The following is a 13,995-nucleotide window of genomic DNA, read 5'->3' as shown; positions in this document are numbered from 1 at the left end:
AAGTTTCATTTTATATATTCAATGGTTTCATTTCCTGAACGGCATGCCATAAAATCTAAGTAAAGATCGGAGAAAAGTAAAATGGTTTTAATCAGATTTAACTTGTGAATCTCTGGAGGAGCTCATTATGAGACGAGCGGACCAAACTATTAAACTGTCACAGGATTTTTGTTCTTTTAAGGTTTTAATGTTTATTCGACACAACAAATACTTTAACTTTTGATTTTTCAAACCACAAGTTGATTATAGATCAGTGAAAAAACCCACAGTGCCATCACAGTTACATTGTGTTGTTGCCTACAGCAGTTCAGTGACGACCCGGAATCTCAACGGATCGCGTCCACGCAGGATTTCAAAGGAAAGTTTCCAGATCAAAGCCGTGTCGGTGTGGTGTTCCTAATAAAGTGCTCACTAAGTGAAATGTGGTGAAAAACGCTTGAGGCTGTGCACAATACACAATACTGCCTCACTGTGGCCGCAGGAGGAAACTTCAACTCCAGACCACACCCACACACACACACACACACACACACACACACGCACATTACTAAACAGGAGAGAGCTTTATCTATAAAGTATTTATCAAACGTTTTATCTCAACTAACAGACGTAACAATTTTTTTAGACGAAGGCTCTCGTCCCTGAAGTCCTGATGTTAAGTTTAGGAGGAAAGATCTCGTCTCAGTTCAGCTGCTGTCGGAGATTATTCTCCACAAATCACTTCAGAATCACGACAAACATCTGAGATAGGAGCTGTCCTGAATCTCCTTGGTTTCTGGATCCTTCCCTGTTTTAAATTATTGTTGAAACAACCTGACGTCTCTGGAGCTAAAGGGAAATCGAGCCAATTACTAATTATTTTAAATTGCAGACTTCCGCCAAATCTTCTGGAGAAATGTCATCAGCCTCTCCTCCCCCCTGAAGAGGCCCCATGTTGTTCCTGTCTGACTGAACGATGATGATGAAGCTCGGAGGGAGGAGGTTGTTCTTGGAGTTCCATGTCGGCAGCGTCTGCAGGACTCTGTGGAGGGGGGAGGGGTCAGGTGTGGGAGGGTTTTGGTTGGTATTTTACTCGGTTGTAGTCGTCGACGGTGGTTTCTACGGGAGGCGTCTTCCAGTATTCCTCCAGACCCAAAGCCAGACACAGAGCGATGGCCGCCATCTGCAGTTAAGATTCCACAAGAAACTTCAGAACCTGCATCAGCTTATAAAAACACACGTTTAATAAAAGCACAGTTAGTCACCGTGTTTTCACTACGTCACAAACCTCCGATTCAAATAACCGGACTTTACTTTCGTGTCTTTATTTTACCGTGATGGTGGCGAACGCTGAAATGATTCCGATCCTGAGTTTTATGGGGAAACTCAAGTAGCTCTTCAGGACGGGGCCGCAGGGCTGCCGCACACAGAGGTCACAGGTCAAACAAAGGTCACGAAGGGAGCATCCCCCCCACGGGAGTGATTGTGAAGTGAAATCATTCCATGTCAGTTGAATATGAACAAACAAGGGAAGTAGGGCGGTGGAGTCACCTCAGAGTGAACCCATAATTCATCAGTGGGCTGTGGGGTGGGGGGGTTGGCCATCACACAGCGCCGGTCTGAGCTCCAGTTACCAGGCCGAGAGCTGCGGTGGAGAGAAGAGGAACAACACTTCAGGACCAGAGGCTCCAACGTTAAGAGCTCATTGTGTTGATCCGTCTGACCTCAGCTGCAGGTCGGAGGAGGGAGGAGCCGGCGAGCAGAAACAGGAAACAGGAAGTTGATTTTCCCAGTCTTCAAAACTCCTCAAACCACAACACGAGTCCTGAGACACGAACATCATGAAGAGTTTGAAATGAGAGTTTCAGCCATGATAGTGTGATTTAAGGGATGAATCATAAGAGAGGACTCAACTGAAGTCTGCAGTTTGTTCAGCTGACTCTGGATGTAACGTTCCGCTCTGTGCAGAGGAGTCACGTTCTGAAACACCTCGTCCACAGCGCTGTCCATCTGCAGGACACAAGCACAGTGTCACTGTCTCATGGGACAGACACATCAGTGTCACATTCAGGTGAAAGAGAGAATATAAACGTTTTATCAGTGTGTTTTATCTTAATGGTATGAATTGTTGTTTGTTTTAGAATGGGTCCTAGACTGTGATGACCACTGCAGCCACTAGGGGGCACCAGCAGCAGATGATAGTGGATTTCACAGTAACACCTGATCACCTGAGCCTGAACCTGGACCAGCGGAGCGGCCACGACGATCAGAGCCACGAACTCCACGAAAATCAGAGCAGAGAACTGTGGGAGAAAATCGCAGGTTAGTGCGTCTGTGTGTGTGTGTGTGTGTGTGTGTGTGTGTGTGTGTGTGTGTGTGTGTGTGTGTCTCACCACCAGCAGCAGAGGTTTCAGGTCTAAAGACGCAGCACAGACGCCCACAACAGACAAAAGCACAGTGATGGGACCAAACACCTGGAGGACGAGTAAACCATCACTACTGGACAACTGGTTGAACAACTAGGAGAGAGAGAGAGAGAGAGAGAGAGAGGGGGGGGGGGGGGGGGGGGTGAGAAAGAGTGAGAGAGAGAGGGAGAGAGAGAGGTTTACATGTTTAAGATGGACATGTGTTGAATTATTATCTAAAGTTTGTGTTTCATTCTCTTTTCATCATTCACTCGTTCATTTAGAAATAGACCAAAAGGAAGCAGTTACCACGGCAACAGGTATGTTGCCGTCGATGGAGGAGAATCCGACGCCGATCATCACGACGCCAGACGCCTGCAGAGAAAAAGGAGAGAAACAAACGTCAGAATAAACTCCTGCATTAAACTGCAGAAGTGAATTAAACAGTCTTTACCTCCGAACAACAAAGAAGAAGAAGAAGAAGAAGCTAAAGTCTGAAGCTTCAGTCGAGTTAATCTGAAACATGCACAGTAATTAACTGTAATCAGCTGATGTCGTGTAAACAATGAAAACTCAGCAGCCAAACAGGAAACAGGGAAACAGGAGCCAGTAAAACACAAATACACACGGTGGAAAGTTTTCAGTGAGAAACACAAACATGGCCTCTACACTTCCACTGTCAACTCAGGCTGAACGAGAGAAGTATGTTTTCCCCATTTCATTTGGTTTTAATGTTTTACTGCAAATATGAAATGAGAAACAAAGGTAAAAATATTCATCAAAAAACAACAATTTAATGGGTTCAATCATATTAATTTATCATAAACTTTATTTTTTGTTTCTTATCTATTCATTCATAAGAAGTTACAGTCAGTTACTACGAGGAGTCCAAAAAAAGAGAAATCATATTCAACAATAAACAGAAATAATGTTCAATGAAAATGATGGTTTTTATTTTGTTTATCAATTTAAAGTTTATTAAACATCCTCAGTTTTATTTAGTTCCATCACCGTGTCATAAAAACATGTGTGGACATGTGACACGTGAAGAATCTCAAACACAAACATGCTGTTTCCAAAAAGTCAAACAAAGTCTCTTATTATTATTATCAACGTTCATGAAGTTAGCAGCGAGCGGCTACAGAACGTAGCATTTAAAGGTTAGCTTACCATTAGCAACACAGTGACACAGATGGCGAGTCCTCGTAAGTAACTTCTGCAGCGAGCCATGACTGAGCCTGAGAGACGAGAGCTGGAGGAGAAGCAGAGCTGTGTGAGGTGTGTGTGTGTGTGTGTGTGTGTGTGTGTGTGTGTGTGTGTGTGAGTGTGTGTGTGTGTGTGAGTGTGTGTGTGTGTGTGTGTGTGTGTGATGGATGTTTAAACCTCAAGAGTGTTTGGCTGCTGAACGAAGAACATGACCAAGTTTGGAAGAGTGGAAGATGAGGAGAGAGGAGACGAGAGGAGGAGAGAGAGAGAGAGAGGAGACGAGAGAAGGAGAGAGGAGAGGAGGAGATGAGAGGTTATTCCAGGTATCATTAGATCTAATTAAGAAGAGGAAGAGAGAAATAAGAATGAATGAACAACAGGAAGTGAAGAGAGAACGACTGATGAGAGCAAAAGAACAAGAGACAGAAAAACTATCTTCAAATATCAGAACATCTTTATTTATAAGTGATATAACTGATGGCTTCTAATGACTTCCTGTTTCATCTCCTGTTTCATCTCCTCATCTCCTCACAAACCAACTGTTTCCTTCTGAGGACGAGCACGAAGAGCACGAAGAGCACGAAGAAGAGCAAGAAGAGCACGAAGAAGAAGGGCAAGAAGAGCACGAAGAAGAAGAGCACAAAGAAGAGCAAGAAGAGCACGAAGAGCATGAAGAAGAGCAAGAAGAGCACGAAGAAAAGCACGAAGAGCACGAAGAGCACGAAGAAGAGCACGAAGAGCACGAAGAAGAAGAGCACGAAGAGCACGAAGAGCATGAAGAAGAGCACGAAGAAGACGAGCAAGAAGAAGAAGAGTACGAAGAGGAACACGAAGAAGAAGAGCACGAACTGCGACCTTCTGCACTTCGGAGGATTTCTGTAATCGTCCTGAGCTGAAGTCTGACAGAACGTTTTCAACATGTCGTTAACGTGATGACGAACTTCTGGTCTGCCTTCGTCGTTATCTCTTGCAATGCATCATGGGTGATTTCTGTTTATTATGGGATGTCTAGTATCAACACCTTCTGTATCGTGTGGCAGAATAAAACATTGTAATAACAACAGATTCAGTTTCTCTTCAACTCAGTGAAGAATAAAACTCAGAGGGAATTCAGTCGAGTGGTTAAACAGAGCCGTTTAGTTTAGTCTAAAAATAACTGAAGAGGGGTGTGTGTGTGTCTGTGTGTGTGTGTGTGTGTGTGTGTGTGTGTGTGTGAGTGTGTGTGTGAGTGTGTGTGTGGGTTGACACAGCGGATCATGGAAAAACACACACACACAAAGTGACGATAAAACTCGAGCTGCACAAACATGTGACGGATGAAGTGGAACATTCTCGTCCGTCATCGTTGGTCCCTGGTGTAAATCTTGTTCTGTGAGCGTGTGATCAACATTTCAGCCTCCAGAGGGCGCTGTGTGCATTCAGAGCAAAATAAAAACAGAAAGATGGTTTCTGTCAGGTTAGTTCGTTCTTTTCAAACTGACGTTTGTTCAAACGTTCGTGTTTCCGATCAGTTCAATTTTAATGCATTTGTTGATACATTAAAAAAAACCGAGTGATACGTCATGATTGACGGCTGAGACTCACGATTGGTCCCGCCCACCCTCAACATCACTTCTGAGTGACGAGGACGCGTCTCGAACCCGAGATATTTCAGCTTCAATGTTTTCTCCTATTTTCAGACTCAGTCCCAAAGTAAAACACGAGGAGACGCGAACATTTTGAGTCGAGATGAAAACGACGACGCGAGAAAACAAACTGTAGATTTTTTTATTCCCTGTGATCAACGAGCAGTTTGGATTCGTCTGTTTCACCTGTGACAAAAAGAATCAGACAAAACTTCACTTCATCATTTATTCTCTTTAAACATCTGGGACAGTGATGACATCATTATCCACAGCAGGAACACGTGATGACATCATTATCCACAGCAGGAACACGTTATGACATCATTATCCACAGCAGGAACCATTATGACATCATTATCCACACCAGGATCACGTGATGACATCATTATCCACAGCAGGATCACGTGATGACATCATTATCCACAGCAGGAACATGTGATGACATCATTATCCACACCAGGAACACGTTATGACATCATTATCCACAGCAGGAACACGTGATGACATCATTATCCACAGCAGGAACACGTGATGACATCATTATCCACAGCAGGAACACGTGATGACATCATTATCCACAGCAGGATCACGTGATGACATCATGATCCACAGCAGGATCACGTGATGACATCATTATCCACAGCAGGAACATGTGATGACATCATTATCCACACCAGGAACACGTTATGACATCATTATCCACAGCAGGAACACGTGATGACATCATTATCCACAGCAGGAACACGTGATGACATCATTATCCACAGCAGGATCACGTTATGACAAGATCACAAACAACATCCTCTTATGTTTCATCACTGCGTGCAGGTCAACGACAGTCAACGTGTGGTCTGGGGTCTGTCTGAGGTCCTCGCAGGAGCGGAGGCGGTCCGTACAAAACATCAGAGGATTAATTCGTGTGTTTCATTTGTTTTGTTTTTATTCTTTATGACGTCACGATTTACAGTGCAAACAAAAGTTTAGCTTCACAACATTTAACCACTTCTTAACTTCTATAACAAAAACACTGAGGATATGTAATATTCTAGAACGAGATGATAGATGTGAATTCAAGGTTCTTTTGTTTTATAATGATTAACATTGTTTTTGAAGTTATTATTTTACAGCAGGAGAACACGACTTAAAACCTCCAGAGAAAAAAATCCTCCGTTAGCTAGAGCCGTGTATTCACGGAAGCCCATTACTGCACGCAAAATCTACAAATCCAAAAATATGACGTCGCAAAAATGACTCAGGTATCAGAAAAGATTTGACTTTCTTTAATCATAATACAAACAAATGCAACTATGTTAATACACCATAGGGACACACTGCATAAATAAAAGTCTTTATGATACAATCAGTAACTTTTGCCTTATTTTCTGGTGATATCTTTTTTTTTTTGCGGACAGATTGAACAGAAACAGTGCATTTTACTATGATTCTCATTCCCACACAAACTATATATAACCACAAACTGAAGTGATTTCAATAATGTCCAAAATTAATACAACATTTTAGCCGATCACAACATACATATCAATTTGAGGATATGTATAAAAAAATGTAATAATGTGGAAAACACATACACTTGAGAAACTGTATTTTATATTGTATTAAATGTTGTTTTCAATTGCTTTTGGCAGTAATGGGCTTCCATACTTACATACAACATGAGGATTTTAACATTTTCCTGGATTTTGTTCTTCGAGGCCTCGTGTGATTGTTTCAGTTTTCATTTTGACATGATTAGTGTTCTGTCTGATTCAGGATCAATTCTTACTTAGTTACTTGTTTCGTCTCCGGGAAACATTTTAATCATTTATTTATTTCATAATCAATATTTCTCAACCGTCCACGTGGATGAGGAAGATTTAGCTAAAATGTCAAAGTGTTCCTTCACAATAAAACTGCAGGTGAAATCACAGAAGCACTGAGGTTAGGTAGATGTTGCATGGGTCATTAGGGCACAGCTGATTGGCTGTTGTGAGGCAGCGAGGGCGGGGCTCAGGCGTTGGTCGTGGTGGCGCCGCTCTCCTTCCGGCCGATCTGACAGTAGAGAATCATGGAGAAGGCCATGCCGAAAATCTGCGGAGACCAGAACCCGTGAGACATTCTACATCCTGTCATCACACTTCCTGTTGCTGTAGAAAACACTAACCTGTGGAAATGTTTCAAAAACGGACGAAGACTTCGGGTTCGGAAAGTGAAGCAAATGTTTATTCTGTGTGACGATCGTCATCATGATCATGTGACCACATGAGAGACGCAGTGAGGACGAACTTTAAAGTTTGAGAAACACGTTCTTCAAAGATGTGTTCCCTTGTTTGACCAGTAGGTGGTGTGTGATCTGTCAGGTGTAGTGTGGCCTTTGTTTGTTTGTTTGTTTGTGATCGTTGTATAAAAGTGTGTAGATGGATGCAGGTCACACTGTTCATGGACCTGATGATTGTTTACGTACGTTTTATTCATTAATTACTGAACTGACCTGCTACACAGTGTGTGTGAGTGTGTGTGTGTGTGTGTGTGTGTGTGTGTGTGTGTGTGTGTGTGTGTGTGTGTGTGTGTGTGTGTGTGTGTGAGAGTGTGTGTGAGTGTGTGTGAGAGTGTGCACTGACCAGCAAGACGGCGATGGCGAAAGCGATTCCCAGGACGACCTCCATGTGTTTCTCCATCAGACTGATGATTTTATCGGCACAAGGCTGCAGGTGAGACGACATCATCATCATCATCATCATCATCATCATCAGTATCATCATCATCATCATCATCATCATCATCATCAGTATCATCATCATCATCATCAGTATCATCATCAGTATCATCATCATCAGTATCATCATCATCATCATCATCATCATCATCAACTCACCTCGCTGTAGATGCCGGCCGACTTGCATTCTGGGTCGGTGCTGTTGCAGCGACACGAGTCTGGAACCGTATCCCAGTCGGACTGTCCGTTCACAAGACCGCAACATTTCAGCTGGAAGAAAACGACGAGTCGTCAGACTGAGACGAAGGTCAGCGTCACCGACAGTGTGCGTCCTGACTGGTGCGTGTTGCCCTCTGGTGGATCCATGTGGTAACTACAGCCTGACTGGTTTCATATTTCTGAAGTTTAATGTTATTATTATAATAAACTCATAACTGACAAATGTCCCGGAGAAGTTTGTGTTCGTGAACTTTGTGGTCAAATTACAAGAAAAATTTGATGAGTCATCAATGAAATAATTATGAAAAATGGTTAATTTACCTCCCGCTGCATTTTCTCCACGTCTTCCCTCACATCCGCTGGTTGTTTCGAGAGCGGAGTGAATTTATCCAGACGCTCCTTCACCCAGTCCTTCACCTTTACACACACACACACACACACACACACACACACACACACGCACACACTTTGATTTTCTCAACAAACAGAGGAAATTAACGACGTCTTCAGGACAGATTCACTTCCTGTTTTACCTTCGACTCGCCCACAGCTCCCAGGATTCCTGCTGCCAGCAGGAGGATGAAGATGAGGAGGAGGAAGATGAAGAACTTAGAGACAAAGAGGAAGAGGTAAGTATTCTAATCAAAATAGCTTAACACTTTTTTTTAACAGAACTGATAAAAACATTCACATATTTTTTTTTTTTTTTATATGGTTCAACCTTAAGTAAAATGTTTTAACCCCCCAAAAAAGAGAAGGTGAGAGAACGAGAGAGGATGAGAGAACGAGAGAAGGTGAGAGAACGAGAGAAGGTGAGAGAACGAGAGAAGATGAGAGAAGGTGAGAGAAGGTGAGAGAACGAGAGAAGACGAGAGAACGAGAGAGAAGATGAGAGAACGAGAGAAGATGAGAGAACGAGAGAAGGTGAGAGAAGGTGAGAGAACGAGAGAAGGTGAGAGAAGGTGTGAACATGTGACGCCTCTCACCAGCAGCAGCATGCAGCGGTTCTCTTTGATGGCTCCGCAGCAGCCCAGGAACCCGAGCAACATGATGATGACGCCGATGGCGATCATCAGGTCGATGCCAGGAAGAGCCTCGTCAGTGAGCTGGACGAGAGAGAGAGAGAGAGAGAGAGAGAGAGAGAGAGAGAGAGAGAGAGAGAGAGTGGGGCGTTAGAGGGACATTCAGCTGCCATGGTGATTAATCAATTCTTCAATTCAGAGTCTCACCTGGTTTCCATCCTTATTGACTTTCAGGTAGATGGACACGCCCAGAATGATGCAACCACTCAGCTGGAGAGCGAGAGAGAGAGAGAGAGAGAGAGAGAGAGAGAGAGAGAGGGAGCGAGAGAGAGATTTATTTTGTGCAACATGTTTTTGGCGACATCTGGTGGAGAAAACAGCTGAAACTGGAAAACCAACTTGATTCTGTGTGTAACATGCGTCCTGCGTAACGTTGTAGTGTTAACCCGTGTGTGAGCGGGAAATGTTGACACAACACACGAGGTGTGTTTGTTGTGCGTCTCCGAGTTTGAAGTGTCGTGGAAACGAATGTGAGGGGTCGTCGAGAAAAACCTGATGTTTGTGATTCACACAGGTTTTTATCGGAGCTCTGGTCCGGACATTCTCTTCACATGAACGTTATTTACAAACAAATGAAGACGTTTTCGTAGTTTGTTCGTAATAACTTTAAATATTCGAGAGATGTTGTTCAACCGTTTTGATTTTAGAGACCAAATGATTCAAGAGAAAATTATTTGATAATGAAAATACAACAATCATCAGTTTCATTCGTGTTTCAGTTGTAGATGAAACATTTCCTGGAAAAAGGAAACACTGACGGAAACGTTGTGTTTACGTTGAATTTAAAAAGTCGGATTCTCTGAAGTTCTGCACGAAGACTGAATGTGACAAATGTCTTTTAAGGCCACGAGCTCTGTGCTCACAATGGATCAAGTGAAGTCACCACACCCTCTGTGTACGCCCAGTTTTCTTTGTGCACATTCAAAAGTTTGGAGTTGGTGTCGTGTGTCACGCTCGCACACTCCTGATGGACATTTCAGGAACCAACTGAAGTTCAGATTGTTTGAACAACAAACAGAGACGTCGTCCGTCTGCAGGTGGAAACATCACCTGAGGGAAACAGTCCGATCACCAGCGAGTTTTACTAAACTGCTCCAGAACCAAACCAACACCAAACACTAACTGAGGCTGAGAGGATCAGAGTCTCGGATCTCATTCGTCTGCAGGAGAGATGGAATATGAATCCGTTAAATTCAGATGTGGACGTAGATTCTTAACAATAAAAACATTTGAAGCCACAATTGACTTTGATCATGTTGCAAATAAAGTCGATGACTTTACTTTTATCTTTACGCAAAATAAAGATGGACGACACGTCACCACTTTCTCCTACAGATCAAGAATCAATTAAAATATCTCAGATATGAGCGCTGCCATTGGTCTCAGCTGTCAATCATGACGTCTCCGCCCGTTTTTATATCATCAAATAACTATTTAAGCTCCACTTCGATTTAGTTTGGTCCCATCTGCTAACATGGAGGAGGTTTATGATCTGCACTGCAGCCGGACGACATCTTTATTCCCTGTGTGTGGTGAAGAAACTTTGTGAGTCTCTGTCAGGAGTTGTGTGTGTTTGTTATCACAGAGTTTAATCTGCGGTTAAACCTGTGTGTGCGTCACAGCTCGGAAACACGAACACACAGAAAACCTGCAGAGCCACATAGTGAAGTCAGAAGTCAGCAGGTCTGGACTCGACTTCAGGACGGACCAGAATCACAAACAATAAGAACTCCAGAAGAGCAACATCACAGAGAAATCTATTTTAATTCCCAGGATTAATCATCACTCATGGAGAGGAACTGGGATTTAAATTTAATTAATTGGATTACACACTATTTCAGATTATGGGGATTAAACATGATTTGTTTTCTAGTTTGTCTTCACTCTGAATCTGAGCTGTGTATCTTTTAAAAGATGACATGAGTAAAATTGTTTTATAATAAAAAGTAAAGTTTACTCCAGTAGATGGATCTAAAGTGAAGAGTTGGCTCAACACATAATAAATCTGAAACAAGTTCTTTATATTGTCGGGGGCGTTTCATTCCTCCGCAGTGACTCAGCGTTTGTGAGTCAATGTGTGAACTGTTGCGGTGAATTTGTTTCAAAAGCAGCAGCGGATGAGACGTCGACATTTCACAATTAACCACATGACAAAGACCAGCAGTGACACGATTAATAACACGGAGGTGCGTCCCGTCATGAGCCTGTGGTTTGTCCAGGAGTGAATTTAGAAACAACAACAGAGTCCGTGTGCAGGGTGCGCTCTCATTGGTCGATCTATCTCTAAATCACGCATGTTCATTCAATCATGGAAGAAAAATATCACTGAAATACTGAACCACTGACTTCAGATCAGTGTTTTTGTTCGTCAGATATCCTCGATGAACCTGACCTCAGCTCCGGACGATCTCAAACTAGCAAAGACTTTATCTTTTACATTTTTTATATATTTATTAAAGGAATTAAATGAAATTAAATGTTTGAATTTGTTCATGAAAATAAAATCTACCACAACACGACCAGATGTTCCTCCGCTGATATTAAAACTACATGTTTGTCATTACTGTTGCACATCAGATGCCAAAACAAAAAATAAGCATCTATTATTCATGGCGGACGTGAGGCTAACAGGCGATAATGCTCAGAGCCGCAGACCCTGTTTGTTTCTCTTCCCCTCACACACCACGATTCCTCCGGCGTCTGATGAACATGTTTGCAGCAGCTGAAGTGTTCCACCACAGAAACCTCAGTGACGTAGGATGGTTCAGCATCACAGCCTTTCGCTCAGAAGTTCGACAAACCTCTTGTCTTTTGTATCTGAGTGGTCACATCTGACCGTCAGAAGATAGGAGGCGTCACTCAACAACTAAAAGCTGCAGCGGAGCCACGAGTTTGAAAAACAACAGTAAAAGAGGTTTTAAAGTAAATAACGACGCTGCCCCGCCCTCGCCATCATCATCATTGTGTCCTCTGAGTGGTTCAAATCTAGTTTACATCGATTTAACATTGTTTCTGGGAACACGTGAGAAGGACTGAAATAACCTCAGGACTGACGCTCAAACACGGGACAGAGAAACAGGAACCTGGAGTTAAACCCAAGTTCAGCCTCAGCCTCCATCTGTGTTCGTATCTATAAAATCCTAATGTGATCAAGCAGAGCAGAACTTAATTAGAACTGAGGGCAGGACACGACCACGGCTGAGTGAGTTAACATCCTGTAATATTATATAATGTGAATATAGATAATCTGAAGAACCCAGTCTCAGCAGAACCGTAAAACACAGAGTGTCTGTGAAAGATTTCCACGTCTTTAAGGTTTTAAGGCCAAATTCAGACAGAAACACGTCCACTTCAAATGAAACACGATTCCCCTGTCAACAGGTTTACAGCCACCATTGTTGTTTCTGACTTTGTGGCGTTTGTTAGTCTTGACCAGGTCTCACATGTCGCTGAGTGATGCATAGAGCAGCTCTCAGACCTGCACTGAACTCCAGAGATCCAAGCGGCTCTATGTGTGAACGCAAATGTCTGAGTGACGGCCTCCGGATGTTAACGGCCGACCGGAGGAGCCGACGTGAGAACACGGCAGCGGAAGGTTTCTAACGTGCGACAGACGATCTCAGGAAAAAGCAGAGAAAGACGAAGAACACGAAGACGTAAAGAGTCCAGAGATTTCTGTGTTGCTTTGAACGTGTCTGATCGAAGAATCTCCTGCTGCCTCGTTCACGTGCGAGAGCAAAACCCAAGGGGAAATTCCAGATCCAATTCTGAGAACATCCTCCGTGTTCAAGTCAATCTGTCTTTCCTTCTGTCATAACTACAATAATAATCTACAATATCATCAGGTGTTGAGTAATAATTGAACGTCAGTAGAGCTACAGATTAACTTGAACCCGTGGTTCACAGAGCAGCGCTCAGTCATGTGAAGCAGAGGGACGTGAATCACTTCACCTTGTTCTGCAGACAGTTAATGGATGGTCATGTGGAACTAAACTAATAACGCTCTCGTTCCACCTTCACTGCCCTTTCAGATGTGAATGTGAGTGCAGGAGCTGCACAAGGCGGCAGATGACAGACGTGAGGGTGGGAGGCAGGCGGCGAGCCACGCCCTGAAACCCAGCCGCTGTTTGTTTGTGGAGGGAGCGGCCGAGAGATAAAGAGCGACACAACCTGTTCTACGCTGCTGATACCACAGAAATCAAATGAGAGGGACAGACAGAGGTCAGAACAGACACAGACATTCAATTCAAAAGACAGAAACACAACAATCAACAGACCACATGATGAAAATTAGTTTTTAAAAATTCTACATTTTTGTAATTAAATGCCTCCAGACCAGTGGACACACCCATCACCAGTTCATTCTGCATCAGAACCAAACATGTCTCAGCGATCTGAATGATTAATGAAGGAGAATCAGATCAATCTGCCACTGATTCACTCAAAGCCACTGGACAGAATATTAGTCTGAATGAACGTCAGGTCCACGTACGATCGTTTCTGAGGAACATTAAGATTCATCCACTTCTTCACATGTAAAGTCAAAGTGTTCAGAAGTTCAACAGGATGAGAAAATAAAACAGTGTTTTGTTTTCCAGACTCACCCAGAAGAGAAGGTTGAAGAAGAAGAGCAGATATTTGACGCACTTATTCACAGCCATGATTTTTCTGTCTCTTCACTTGTTCGTCTCTCTTGCGCAGCTTCTCGTTCAGGACGAAACACAGAGACACTCCCTCAGACGAGTAAACAGACCGGCCTGTTCCAC

The 13,995-nt window shown here is 43.2% G+C and overlaps 2 protein-coding genes and 1 long non-coding RNA gene across 3 annotated transcripts; 1 reads left to right on the top strand and 2 right to left on the bottom strand.

Annotated features, from left to right (window-relative positions):
- Nucleotides 1-165: 165 nt before the first annotated feature.
- Nucleotides 166-3,798, bottom strand: LOC109642244 (23 kDa integral membrane protein-like). Its single transcript, XM_020106941.2, has 9 exons — nucleotides 3,555-3,798; nucleotides 2,694-2,759; nucleotides 2,373-2,498; nucleotides 2,208-2,282; nucleotides 1,894-1,989; nucleotides 1,704-1,804; nucleotides 1,531-1,624; nucleotides 1,313-1,396; nucleotides 166-1,162 (listed from the first exon to the last, which is right to left on the bottom strand). The coding sequence occupies exons 1-9, from the start codon at nucleotides 3,612-3,614 to the stop codon at nucleotides 1,040-1,042; spliced, it is 825 nt and encodes a 274-aa protein (XP_019962500.1). The 5' UTR covers nucleotides 3,615-3,798; the 3' UTR covers nucleotides 166-1,039.
- Nucleotides 1,624-3,326, top strand: LOC138406745 (uncharacterized). The gene is made up of 3 exons (XR_011240106.1): nucleotides 1,624-2,050; nucleotides 2,121-2,301; nucleotides 2,669-3,326. It is a non-coding gene; the product is annotated as an uncharacterized lncRNA (long non-coding RNA).
- A 2,335-nt stretch (nucleotides 3,799-6,133) lies between the features above and the next one.
- Nucleotides 6,134-13,974, bottom strand: tspan9b (tetraspanin 9b). Its single transcript, XM_069519553.1, has 8 exons — nucleotides 13,834-13,974; nucleotides 9,377-9,439; nucleotides 9,134-9,253; nucleotides 8,681-8,755; nucleotides 8,469-8,564; nucleotides 8,088-8,198; nucleotides 7,834-7,917; nucleotides 6,134-7,303 (listed from the first exon to the last, which is right to left on the bottom strand). The coding sequence occupies exons 1-8, from the start codon at nucleotides 13,888-13,890 to the stop codon at nucleotides 7,223-7,225; spliced, it is 687 nt and encodes a 228-aa protein (XP_069375654.1). The 5' UTR covers nucleotides 13,891-13,974; the 3' UTR covers nucleotides 6,134-7,222.
- Between the last annotated feature and the right edge of the window lie 21 nt (nucleotides 13,975-13,995).

This window comes from Paralichthys olivaceus, chromosome 23 (assembly GCF_024713975.1).
Source record: "Paralichthys olivaceus isolate ysfri-2021 chromosome 23, ASM2471397v2, whole genome shotgun sequence".
Lineage (NCBI taxonomy): Eukaryota > Metazoa > Chordata > Actinopteri > Pleuronectiformes > Paralichthyidae > Paralichthys > Paralichthys olivaceus.
Note: the sequence above shows the minus strand (reverse complement) of the source record. Positions and strands in the feature narration are given on the sequence as shown.